This window comes from Sparus aurata, chromosome 17 (assembly GCF_900880675.1).
Source record: "Sparus aurata chromosome 17, fSpaAur1.1, whole genome shotgun sequence".
Lineage (NCBI taxonomy): Eukaryota > Metazoa > Chordata > Actinopteri > Spariformes > Sparidae > Sparus > Sparus aurata.
Window position 1 is genome coordinate 26,228,204 of NC_044203.1, and position 13,858 is coordinate 26,242,061.

Sequence of the window (13,858 nt, forward strand, 5' to 3'; positions counted from 1 at the left end):
GAACACTGCATCATGAAGCTGGCAACGAGCCGAGCCCCTTAAGCAGTTATCAATGCAAAACATGCGCTTCCTCGATTTTTCTGTTCTGTCACAACAAATCAGCAGATCAATCAACGCAAGGGGCTATTTGCATAATGCCGGTTATATCAAAGAGATTAAACTTTGGTGGAAGCGAGGAATCAATTTAGATGTCATCTTCCAGGAAGAGTAAGAAAGAAAACATACACGGATGAATTACATCAAAAGCAATTTGATTTTCTGATCGGCCTTCGCTTTTGGTGTGGAAGTGTGAAGATTTTAGAGATGATGCTTGACGGTGCGCGAGGGTGCCTCAGCTGCCTTATCATATGGCCAGACACACTTTCATGCTCCCATACAGTGTTGTGAATCTAAAAAAGCATCTGCACTTTATTTCATAACAAAATTAGTCCCATCTGTGATACTAAAATATATTTTAAAAAAATCACTGTTCCACGGAAAATTGAGAATAAAAACACAGAGAATAAAGGGGTGTGATTGGTTTTCTTGGGTTTTTTTTTTTCATTATAAATTCTACACAGCCGGAACAAAAATAAAAAGATACATTAACACACCACAGAGGTCACAACAGCGTACCACAAAATATACAGTATACAGTACAGAGAGAGAGAAGTAAAGCACTGAGAATGTCTCATAAAAAAAGAATCCTAAATGAAAGAACAAACAAACATTTCTCTCGTCTCTCAGAGCAAGTGGAAAAGCATGGGAAAAATGAAATCTCAGTAGTTCCAAAATGAAGAATCCCCTTTCTAAAAAAAAAAGAAAACAACTTTTATACCACAATATTTTTTATAGAAAACATTAGAATAAAAAGAACGATGCTCCATGTTCACATATCTATCTTCATCTGCCATCACAGGTTTGCTAACAGTCAAAATGGCAAGATCAGTAGACGGACATTTAAAAAATAAAAATTAGCCTTGTGGGGCAGAGATAGTGGTTTGAGGTGACCTTTTTTTAAAAAAAAAAAGCAAAATAAAATCAAGGCCATCGGTTCCAGTGTACAACAAAGTAAAAGGGCACGTCAACCCGCTATCAAACCTCTCTGGCCTGCCGACAGTGTAGGGGAGAAACAGAAAATGCCAGTATTGCGTACCTAAACACGGAAACATTCCTGCTGTGACACATTTCATTTGGTAAAAAACAAAAAGGTACATCGCATACTCCAGCAACCACCCCGATCCCCTCCCACACCTCCCCCTTCCCTTCCCACGCCTGTATCAAACTAGAGTGAACCTTGTGCCAGTGATTTCTCCTAAGGTGAATGTGTGACTAGAGCGCTTGTAGCCCCTGAATGCCCCATTTCGTGGTCGTGTGAGAACACAGCGTGCCGATTGACCATCTCACATTAAAGGCTGATGATATTTGGGCTCTCTAAGAGGAACCGCCGCTACTGTTTTTCGTGAGAATGGTTTCATCCAAGAGCTGAGGCATGACAGGATGAGAAAGACTCAAAGAAATGGTGACAGTCACGACGTTCCCAGACCAGCAGCTTAGTAACCACAGGCTCTTCGAACTCCACGTCAAGCACAGCACATCTCCTGCTTGATAGACAGGGTAATCAGTATTTAAATTTACAGCAAAACACAGGAGAACAAAGGGAAACAAGCGAACAATTGATGTACTAACATAATATACAAGTATGCTGGAAATGGCAAGAACAAATTTGTACAACCTAATAGCTTGCTTGTTTTGCTGCTTTTAGCTGGATTAAAAAAAAAGGCAAGCAATTTAAGAGGAAGAAGTGGCGTTATTAAATGCCCGGGCTGCTTCTAAAGAAAGCTAATTAGGGACATTGGAAAAGAAATTATGTGAACATTCACAGGTGGTAAAAAAAAAAAAAAAAAAAAAAAAAAAAAAATGCAATTAAACAAGTAGCACTAAGACAAACACAAAGCATCTACTGTTACAGCCAAATAGTGTGCTTCAGGATTATGTTGTGAGCGTAAATCATCACTTGTTATTACTGAGGTGAATAAAACTGAATGGCAGCCAGTGGTTATTTTTCCCAATAAATCCAGCAGAGAATTTTAAGTGCAAGACTCCCAAGTTGGAAGAGACGTTCAGTGTTACACTTGCATGGCAGACACGCGCTCCAAGGAAAAACAGCACAGTGGCTTTAATGGCATTTTGTGTTTCATTTGGGGTAGATAAGAAAAAGATTCTGCCACTGTGTTTGGAGAGTGTCGGCCACGCTTCACTGTGCGGCTCTACTCTGCTGAGGAGACGACTGGAAAAGATGTGATTGGCGCAGAAGGTGTTAGAATCAGAATAATGTCATCCAGTGGTGTCACATTTATGTTTTTAAACCTGTGGTAGCATGAATGGATGGAGTCTAATCTTTAAGGTCAACTCTGTCTTTAATTTAGGAAAAAAAAAGGAAAAAATCCATCCAAAAGGTCTACTCCAGGTTATAAAACAAGCCAGTGTCAAACATAGTGAACCTCCCAACGTCTCCCCCCCAAAAAACAGTTTGTTTCCATGTTCCACCTCTTGTTGTCCCCATCAGTCGAGTGTAGTAAATAAAAATTAACCCTGTTGTGTTCATAACTGCTCTCCTCCTTCCCTTCATCCCTCTGTCGGTTACTTTCATTGCCTTGCATCATCACTGTCAGAGAGAAAGATAGAAAAACACACAAAGGAGAATATAAATGACCATTGTGCCATCATTATGGATGAACACATGCTTAGAATGAGGAGACATGTTCTATTTATGATTATATTTTTCTTTTGAAGGAGTAAAATGTACAATCAACAAGCTAAAATTGTGGACAGACTGTGAATAAGAGTTTTGACATTCTGGTATGTGTTGTGTTGCAGAGACATCAACTCACACTACCCAAGCTCCCAGTCTGAGCTGCTAACTGCACTGCTAATTAAGCTAAATTGCCAACGGCAGCTACAGTTATTAGCAAACCATCAGTCAAATTCATACTCAAAACAACAAAGAGGGCAGGATATAACCAGAATGACTGCTAACTGCTGCTCACTGTGCAATAGCTGCCTTTAACTATTTAGCTCAGTTAGCAGTGCAGTTAGCGGTCTGGGCTGTGAGTTCAGAACACCAGTGGAATGTTATTGCTTGCAATGCTTGTGCTTTTAGACCGAGGCTGGCTGGGGCTAGCTGGTTAACATGCAAGCTCCAGCAAATATCTCTGCAACACAGTACATAGTTGGTAATATTGTCAAAACTGTTAATTCTTCCCATCCTGTTGATCACTTTTTTTTCATCCAGAAATCTTACACCTGTAAACAACAAAAATATAGATATTCATTATTGAAACGTTCCTCAGAGCATCTGAAAACATCATATTGTTTAACTTCATTAATAAATAATCACTCTTTGTATTCACTCATAGCTTAATAAACCATTTACCAAGTAGTATTTAACTATGGTTAGCCATGGGAGTTAAGTAGCATTAACATTATGTATTGTAATTAATATTGTATGATTGTATACAATGTGTTTTCCTCCTTTAAAGCATGCACTCCTCTGGGCTCCTATGAGGCTATGAAATGCATCTGTTTTTGTCCCGAGATATAAATGACTATACTAAACACTATATCACTGCCATGTGTTATGTGGCTGGCATTATAAGCTGTACGTATTATAAACTTGTGTTACTTTATATAATTCTGCTGGAAAATGTTAAAGTCAAGATTTAATTTCAGAATAAAATTAAGTCTGTGGCTGGGCTGCAGCCTCTCAGAAAACAACAGCTTACAGGGAGATATTTCTTTTAATGACATCTCAGGAAGGGAACATCACTTGATAGCATATGGAGAGGCCGACTTTTACATCTACTCGTTATATCCATTTCAAAAGCAGAGCAGAAAAATGTGTCTGCAATCTCCCTCCTTGCATTCCTGAAATGTCACCCAGTCTGCTTGTCAGTAGTTCCAGAAATCACATAAAACAAGACTCGCTTAAAATGGCTTTTTACATTCGCATCAAATGTGCCACTACCGTAAATTTCATGATGAAATGTTTGGCATTGGTGATGACATTTTCAGATGACTCTGTGTAGCTGTCACACTCCGTCATTTGGGCTGCGGGGACAGCTTTCTCAAACCTGATCTCTTTGAACTAAAACTGATTTTAGACGCTCAATCAGCGTGACTGATGCGTCTGAAGATATTTTCTGCTGACTGTAAAGCTCATGTTTATGTCAGATGTATTTGTTATGAGGGATCTTTGTAGGCACCGTTATGTCTATGTGACCATTCTCAGCCTCGTGGAGTTACAATAAATCCAAGAAGGATTGCTGAATGTATTGCTGGCTTCTGCACGTCCAAATAATCGACATTTAACAGCCGAGTTGAACTGATTTCCCCAACGGTCTTTGGGTAATCCCCATTTATTTTTTTGTCCTCTTTGATACAAGTCTGCATCTCAGAGGCCTGACGACAAACTGAATGAAAGAAGCAACTACGTGGGAACTATTTTTTACGTCAGAAGCTCATTCAGCTCAGGAATGGCATCAACCACTGCCCTGTCTTTACTAGGTGAAGTGCTCTTGACTTGTCTTTTCATGCCATTAGTCTGCAGCATCATGAGTCACATTTTCATGGGAAATTGGCGCACAGTTAGTCAAGGACAAAAACATTCTCTCTTTGAGTGAAAGCAGCATCAGTTTCCTCAATGTCTGCATCCAATTTCTCACCTGTTCTGTGGACGGTCTCTTGTTGAGGAGACCGGCCTCTTCGTTGGCCTTGTCTGTTTTCATCTCCACAACAATGTCGTTGTTCACCTCTCCAGTGGCCCTGCAGAAAGAGCAGAAGGGGAAAAAAAACATGTAAGGAAAGGGAATGCATGATATTGGGATATACGATATTATCATTATGATCGCCAAGTGAACTGGACTTGTGATGGACTCAGAAGAGACCGCAAATTTGTAGTGTTGCCCTGTTTAGTTAACATCCATTACGTCAAAGAAGACATGTGGCTGCAGTCAAATCCATTGCCTCACCATTTTCTCCCACTATAAACTTTCATTTTCCAAATTTGCGAGCTAGGGTTCTTAGAAAATGAGTCCTCCATCTTGCCCCCACTGCCACAATAGTTACGTGAGCATTTTTTTTTTCAAAACAAAAGCCAGAAGATGTTATAACAGCCGTTTGATATGCAATATTATACAAATGATCACATGTGGTGGCAAATGTCGTGATATCGGATAATATCTATTATATTACGTAGATGAATGCCAGACTTTAGAGACCATTTATTTTGAAAAACTGTTTACTTTTTTTCCAAATGAATGAATGGATGGAGAATACTGTAACTCCATGTTATACGATAAAACTGCTTTTGAGTAATAAGGCAACAAACTCCAATGTAATGTAGAGGGAGGTCAGGAAACAGTTGAACAAAATAAAGCACAAAAAAACTATAACATTGAAACTCAGATTTTGAGTTTATCATCATAAATGGATCAAATCATTTACAATCCACAAACATATTTGATCTTGAGATTTGACAGAACTCGTGTAAATTCATGCCATAAGTACAAGTACAATCATGCTGGTACAACTGACTCAAAAAACTAAATCTTCTATAAAAGATGGAGAAAATCCAGCACGTTAGCTTGGCATAGTTTACGGGAGTAGAGCAATCACCAATATTGGCAGAAAGTTAAAGAAAGCAGCTCTGTTATAATCTTACCGTGATATTCGCAGAAATTCTTTATTTCTCATCCAAGAGTGTCTTAATTTCTTGGAGAGCACACACCTCCACCCACCCAACTTTCAGCTCTGTTGGATTTATTTATACATGTATTTATTGGATCACAGATGCTTTTGTTTCAAGTGTAACAGAATCTCTCTTAATTAAATGTGTCTATTTTGTGAAAGCTGGTACATGCTTAACTTCTAAACCATCGCTGTTTTCTTTTTAGAGCCACTTTGTGGAGTTTGTTTAACATCTTTTTGAAATAAGGACATGCTTATTAAAAGCACCACAGTGTTTTTTAAAAAATGTAAATGTTATTGAGTCACATGTAGCCCCTCTTTCCCTTCCTCCCCCTCTACTCACACTTCCTTCTTGTCCTTCTTGCTGCAGGGCAGCTTGCTCTTCTTGTTCAGGAAGTAGATGGCAGCCACCAGCAGCAGGAGCAGCAGAACGCACACCACCACGGCTATCACCACCCCACTGGAGCCTCCCTGCTGCTTGTCGGCTACAGCGCCGCAATGGAGGGACACATGGAGGGAGGGATGGTGGGATGGAAGGTTGGTGGGATGGAAGGTGGGAGGGAGACGTGGGGTGGGGGAGTGAAGTATGATCACAGTAGAGGAGGTGGGAGGAAGGTGAGGGGAGTGGGGAGTTTTTGATTTTTGAAGGCGCATCACGAGGGGTGTAGGGGGGTTTGAGGTGTTTTGATTTGTGGGTTAGAAGAGAGGGAGGTGGGGGGGTGAAGATAATTTCATTTAGGGGAATCAGGTAGGAGAGGGGAGGATAGTGGGAGAGAGGAAGGATGGGGACGGGTGGGTCCAGATGAAGACAATGGATGGATGGATGGATAGGTGGGTGGAGAGGGGAAGGAGCGGGGAGTGGGATGTGGGGTTAGCCTAACTTTTGAATGCAATGACTGAAAAGTGATGGGACCCAAAAACGGGGCCTGTATACTCACAGGTAATACTAGACAGCTGACCAACACTGAACATACTCACCCATCCACCTCCACTTGTATTACTACACTTGTGAGGACATACTAGGCACTACAATAATCTACATTAACTATAACATTACTATACATTTAAGTGTTTTGATGACTACTATGAATCCTTCTTTCTGATGTCCCTTAAAGGAATAGTTCAACATTTTGGATCATCAGTGTACTTGTTTGGTTTCTTGCCGACAATTAGATGATAAACATAAATATAAATATGTGGCGAGGAGCAGTTAGCTTAGCTTGGCATAGGGACTTGAATCAGGTGGCAACAGCTAGCCTCTCTCTGTCCAAAGGTAAAGAAACCTCTGACCCTCACAACCTTGTTGAATCATGTTTGCGTAACAGTTTGAAAGGGGATTATGTGGTGGACTATTTCTTGGCAGGGTGCAGTGACTTCCTGCAAATGTCAAACTATTCCTTTAAAACTGTACCTCAGGCACTGTTCTGGGGAAACAGCATTTCTATATAAACACACAAGGTGTATTTATCTGTGACAGCACTCGTGCTTCTGTTGGGGGCTCCCCTGACCTCAACATGAGTCAAATTAGCTGTATAAAACTAAACGAAATTATGCAAATTTGAACATAACTGTGATAAGTGGCTGTGGTATAGGTACACTTTTATGTTCTGGGGTGTTCTGATATACAGAATAATGGACTAGGGTGTTCTGATATACAGAATAATGGACTAGAGGGAGCAAAGTTTATTGCCTCCACGCTGTCCATTATTCTCTTGTATCAAAACACCTGACAAATGTCGAACAAAAATGTTTTTGTTGGTTATGAAACAGAATTTAGGTCAACCGATTGGAGTGGCATGGATTATTGTAGTTTTACTAAATCATTTGGACAGTAAGATTCATTGATTGATTGAGAAAATAATATGTTGATTAATCGAAAGACTTTCAGTTGTGACGGATAGTTCCTAAAAAAAAAAGTTCCTAACAAGAATACAAAATCTATCTTCCTTTTTTAAATGATGTCCTCTCAACTACAATAATACAAGTACAGATACACAAACACATTAGCTCTTGTAAACACAAACACATTAACCTGTGTGTGCACACAGACATCAATACACGTACAGTGACTTACAGCTCTAGACGAAACGCCATACACAAGTCAAGAGGGGTTAGCGATACAGACCTGACTTAAGCACAGGGTTTCCAGAGAGCAGCACTTTGAGAGAAAGAGAGTTTCTCAGTCCCGCAGCATAGCAAAGCAACAAACCACAGCACAAACATCACCAAGAGCATACCGCACACAGAAGCTAAGGTTAGAAGGTCCTACACACAGCACCCCGGCGAGTGGAAAACGACGAAGAGGAAGAAGCGAGAAACAAGAAAAGCAAGTCGGAAAGAAGAGGTGACCAAAAAGGAGACACAGTGAAGAAACACGGAAAGGAAAGGAAGGGATAGAATAGAATAGAATCCTTTATTGTCCCCAAGGGGCCACAAAAAAGTTGTAGTAGCATCCACAAAATATAGGACAGACATCATACAAATGTGACAAGAGAAGAAGAATAACAATATACAATATCCACAGTGTTCGGTAGCAAGAGGGCAAATATACAAGATTACAGTACAGCAGAGGGAGTTGTGTGTGTGTGTGTGTGTGTGTGTGTGTGTGTGTGTGAGTGTTGTGTGTGTTGTGTGTGTGTGTGTTGAGATGGAGGGGCCGGGGCGAGAGGAGATGGGTGGAGGGGTGGGGGGGATCTCTAAATTACAGGGTCTGTACAACAAAGAGTCCTGAGAGAAGAAGGGAGGAGAGGAGGAGGAGAAGGGAGAAGGTTCTACCTCTGTCGGCTGAATTTTCATTTGCTGGAATTGCTGCAAGAGAGGAAGCCAAAAAAAGAAGCAAGGTTTTAGTTGGCGGACTGTGGCGTCGATTCAGCCTTAATGTGTAAAGTGTTTGCAAGGAAGCGTGTGTGGCAACTTCCTACGTAAGCAGGAAGTCACAGTTGCATCACAAGCCGCAGCATAACTTTTAAAGGTTAACAGTTTCATGAGGCAGTGTTCTAAAAAGTACCAAAAGGTCATATACTTGAATAAAAAGTACATACACTTTGCTAAAAATCACTTTAGTGTAACTGAGAGTCACCCATACAAATGGTACTAGAGTCATAGTCTAAAAGTATCTGATGATCTCAATGTACTGAAGTATAAGTAAAAGTCTGATCTGATTTCCAATAAAAAATAAAAATCAGAAAATACATTTCTTTGGCTCTGATGCAGCATGTAATCTGCAAAGTAACTAGTGACTAAAGTTATCAAATAAATGTAGTGAATTAAATGCACAGTATTTGCCTCCAATATGTAGTGGACCGTAAGTATAAAGTAGCAGAAAATCAAAGTACTCAATAAATAAATACCTCAAAAATTGTACTTCTGTACATTACTTGAGTAAATGTACTTAGTTATATTCCAATACTGGGCAAATTATATACTGAACTTTACTGCCAACAGCGAGAAGTGCCGAGTTGAATATATATCTACTGAGGCCTGCATTGAGAAATACGTGTGTTTCAGAGTTAGCAGTATTAGGTTTAGCAGTTAGCAGTTAGTAAGCAGTTAATCAGTGAAGAGATATCAGGTTATTAGCTAACCTAGCTAATGCATAATCTAGTCTTTTTTTCAGTTTTGGTAATTTGAGATATGAGCTGATTTAGAAATTGCTCGTACAGTTGTCAAAAACAAGCATTTTGTAGCGTAGGTTTGCCGACTTGGCTACACCTGAAAGTTACTGGGTGTATAATAGTAGCAGCTAATCTCTACGTAGGAACTAGTTTGTCTATGTGAAGATGGACGACGTGTCTCCACTTGAGGGCTGCCATCTTGTGCCGGTGATGTCATTTAGAGCCAAAGTCTGCCGGTCACGGTCAAGAGCCCACTGAGATGTTTTGGCTCTACTTTTTCACTTTTGTCCGAGCTTTCATGTCGTCCCTCTTTACATATGCTCACTGTATGAAACCTGTTTGAATTCACTGAAGGGTAAATCTTCACATCATCAACACTTTATGTTATAACTAGGCTGAGTTTGATCTTAAGAGCTGGCGCAGCCGCTCTAGTTCTCCTGTCGATGGAACTCTGAAATCAAACTTCCATGAACAGATTTGGCAAAAACAGCTTCACCCGTTTCCAGCACAACCTGCTGCATCAAACGACATTTTTAAGGTTCCTTACAAAAACACACCTCTCTATCACATCTAAACATCAAAAGACTGCAGCGAAGAAAAACATGAAGGATAAGGAGGACGGGAGATAAAGACCCATCGTTGTTGCCCTCCTCTCGTGACACTGACCTCTTTTGATGGCTACAGCGAGGGTCTTGCTATCTGTTCCGTGCTCGTTGGAGACCTCGCAGGTCACTCCGTCCTTCATGACCTCGGCTGTAGCTTGCAGGGTCACAGTGGCGACCACCTTGTTAGCTTCCACTGATACAGACTGGCAGGAGCGATGGAGGGAGGACGACAAAGAGACAAAACATGAATTTTGACATATTTCTTGCCTATATTTGTGGCGTTTTTTTTTAATGAATAACTGCACTCATTCACTCATTGTCTTAATGAGTGTGGGTCCTTTTCATTTTGCGCCATGTAGTGATGCCTCATTTCACATTTCCTCGCATGATTCTCATTTACACACCAAGATTTCCCTCTTACAGTCGTCTTTTATGTAAGTTTAAATATCTCTCATCTTTGATCCTACATATCACTATTAGCTTATGAAATCATCCAGTTTTTCAGAAGGTTCATTAAAGTTTTAGCTCATTTTCTCACTTCACTACTTTTTTCATGCAATATTTCAATTATGAGGCTGCATTCCCCTTGTAAGTTTCTCTAGAGCTTCTTCATATGGGATTTTCTTTTCAACTGTATCAGATCAATATTAAATATTAAAATAAGATTTTACTTGCCACAGCGCTGCAAGCTATCTTCTCCCTCTTTTTTCTATTGCTTTTGAAGTTTAACATCAGCCCACTAAGATGAAGCTCTTAAGACGCCTCAAACTTCAAATATAGACCCAAATGAAAATGCTAATAGCGATAGTTCTGTTTGAACACATCTTCACCTGTTTTTTTTAAATAGTTTATACAGGATCCTTCCATCCTTTACAGGAAAGTAGCAATTACATCTGTATATATATCTTGATTCCTGTAAATTGCACACTAGGACAGGAAACCGTTCAGGTTAATTGTATGCTGCATTTTTTTTTTTTTTATCTCCACCTGCCTTTGCTGTGTTTACACATTCATACCTCTTTTCCTGAGGGCTTCCAGGTGACCTGAGGGGCGGGAGAGCCGAAGGCAGAGCACTTCAGAGTCACCATGTCTCCTTCCTTCCCCACCTCTCCAGCGACAGGGGTCTCGATCATCGGCTTTCCTGGAACGGGAGCCAGAAAGCCAGTGAATAGGGGGAAGTGTTGTTATAAACAAAACAGCAAAAGCTGAAACATTTGTATAAAAAAAATAAAAAAACTGTAAATCATTTTGGGCATGTTCAGTTCAGTTTAAGGTCAATAATTATCATCATCAAAGTCATCCTGTGATATAAAAACATAAAACACATTGATTTAAGTTTGTTGTACGTAAATTAAAATTGATTCCACTTTTCATTTCAAGCCAGCCAATTCAAATGTTCCTAAGTTGGAAAATAAATAAAAATAGTCCTTTAGAGTCTCGTGTGTATGATTAAGTGGCATCTAGCGGTGAGGTCGCAGGATGCAACCAACTGACGACCCCTCTCTCCAACCTCCCCAACAGTGGCTGCTAAAAGTGCTAAAATCATGAAAAGGCCCTCTCTGGAGCCGGTGTTTGATTTGTCCATTCCGGGCTACTGCAGAAATATGGCCACTAGGTCCTCTTGAAGCCCACACACTGGACCTCTAAGCTGTAATAAATTAAACATTGTTGAGATGTGGTTAATTCTACTGAACTCTGTTATAGAGTTGTACAGTGCACAGTCAGATCCCATACTTGAACTAAATCTAAGAGCACAGCAGGAAGCCACACCTCGTTTCAGTTGCAACCATGAGATAAAAGACCTCCTTCCTCTGGCTAAAACAATACCCTGCACACACCTAACGCTGACCATTGTTCCCTATTCCCTGTGTTACTGCCACGGGACCAGATTATATTGATTGCGCAGCAGAAACTCATATGTGTATGAGTGTGTGACTGGTTGAATCATGTGCATGAAAATATGAAAAAGATGCTGATGTGATTGAGATTAACTTAACTTAACTTAGGTGTTGTTAAAACATAGTTTGATGAATGTGTGAATGTGTCTGTGCGTTTGTGCATTTGTGTATCCCAGCTATTGTGCGCGTCTCTGTGAGTGTGTTACCTTTGACAGTGAGGTTGACACTAGCCTGGGCAGTCAGTCCTGGCACAGACGGTACGGCTCCAACACACATGTACTCTCCAGCCTTATCGTAGGAGACATCTTGTATTGACAGCGTGCCGTCCTGGGAGAGCACCTCAGAGCCCTAGAGGAACACACACACGCAGAGAAATAAACCCGACTGGACTCACGCTATCAGTACTCAGTTCTTTCTCTTTATTCTCTCTGTGAGAATGTGAGGGGAGAACGGCATCGTGAATATATATTTTGAAGGCGCGCAGCTACGCTGGGAAAGCAGAGGAGGAACCTTCACACACGCTGTTCGAAAGCGCAGTGATAACAGATCAAAGTCAGTCCTCCATGATGAACCTGTCTCATGCAATTCCTCTCAACTTCTTCTCATAGGAATCCTTCTTATGAAGAACAAACACGTTCTCTACCTGGAAAAACCAGCAGTCAGTGAGTTTCTATCACACCCAGGAGACACAACAATAGATACACAGGCTACAACAACAGGCCTGACAGTGGAGGAACACTGTGTACATCACAAGTGAGGAGAAGAGAAGAATACCAACAACACCACTGCTACCACACCAGTGTCGAGATATAGAGAGTTAACAAATCATCTTTTCTGTGGTATGTTTACCTGAAATATTTTGTGCATTTATGTGGTTTACCACAGAGAAGAAACACAGAAAAGGAGTGCTTTTAGTCCCTTTTATCTGTTTTCCCTTCAACTTGCTAAACACACTGCACACTGACATCAAATCGTTTCTAATTTTCTGTTACCCTAATAATCTGTTGCTGTTCGACCATGCCCACTTTTTTAGTCAGAAGAAGTGATAATGAACGCACTGAACTTGCACCTCTCTCGCACAAGTCCAAATTATTATTATTTTTTTTCCACAATATGTTTATTGTCATTTTTCTTAGAACAAGCCAACAATAAACATAACAGTAATATTGGCAATGCAATTTAATTTAGGACTACACATACTCACATTCCCCAGACACACACATTCTCGCACACCTGCACACCCTCATCTCCTTGCACCTATCTAAAGTAAAATAGAAATAAAATAAAATAAATATTTTCCATCATCATTTACGATTTTCTTTCAAGTAGGGCCCCCCCTTCCATCTTTAATTATATTCATATATGGTTCCCAAAGCTTAGCAAAGTCTTTCCGTTTGCCCTTAGCAATGTAAGTTAGTCTTTCCAGACCAACACACGCGATAGTTCCTTTATCCACATCCGTAGTGATGGTGCTTCCATGCTCTTCCAACACAGCGCGATTGCCCTCCTGGCCTGGAGAAGTCCAAAGTCCAATAGTTTGGTCTGTTTCAAGGTCTGTTTAAAGTTCTTCGGATATATTCCAAGCAAACAGAGCCCGGCATTTAAAAGTCCAAATTATTTTAAGCCGACTGAACAATTCTTAGAACTGACAATAAATTCTGTAAGAGGTCATTATTCTACGAAACAAGACTGACAGTATACAGTGTGTATTTGCTGTTGCTTTTGGAACACCAGTGTCCGCTCCCCAGTTGCTGCGATTGGACACAACACAATGCAGCTTGTGTAGAAGAACCACAACTGTCTTTCAAGGGAGCGCTGCCTCCGATCCAAAGGCTCCAGTGTCGTACAGCAGCTGCAACCTAACCAGCGCTGTGTGTCACATTAAGACATTTTGTCTCATCTAATTAGGAAAAGTGGTGCTGTTAAAGACCAGAATCACAAAAATGACCAAATATGGAGCGATTCATTTGTATGCGACATCGAGCAAGCGCTGTTATCATGTAAGAATGATGAG

At 40.5% G+C, this 13,858-nt stretch overlaps 1 protein-coding gene across 6 annotated transcripts in view; it reads right to left on the minus strand.

Annotated features, from left to right (window-relative positions):
• Positions 1-511: 511 nt before the first annotated feature.
• Positions 512-13,858, minus strand: part of bcam (basal cell adhesion molecule (Lutheran blood group)) — a 55,277-nt gene continuing 41,930 nt past the window's right edge. For 2 of the 6 annotated variants that reach the window (XM_030393878.1, XM_030393881.1), the window contains exons 10-17: positions 12,051-12,192; positions 10,963-11,087; positions 10,008-10,149; positions 8,503-8,535; positions 7,853-7,885; positions 6,071-6,212; positions 4,704-4,803; positions 512-2,647 (exon numbers count right to left, since the gene is read on the minus strand). In XM_030393878.1, the coding sequence (XP_030249738.1) occupies positions 2,645-2,647; positions 4,704-4,803; positions 6,071-6,212; positions 7,853-7,885; positions 8,503-8,535; positions 10,008-10,149; positions 10,963-11,087; positions 12,051-12,192 (720 nt within the window). In that variant the 3' untranslated portion in view covers positions 512-2,644. Of the gene's footprint in view, positions 2,648-4,703; positions 4,804-6,070; positions 6,213-7,659; positions 7,993-8,502; positions 8,536-10,007; positions 10,150-10,962; positions 11,088-12,050; positions 12,193-13,858 lie in introns of those variants that run through there. The other 4 variants (XM_030393880.1, XM_030393882.1, XR_003981183.1 and 1 more) reach the window with 4 other exon arrangements.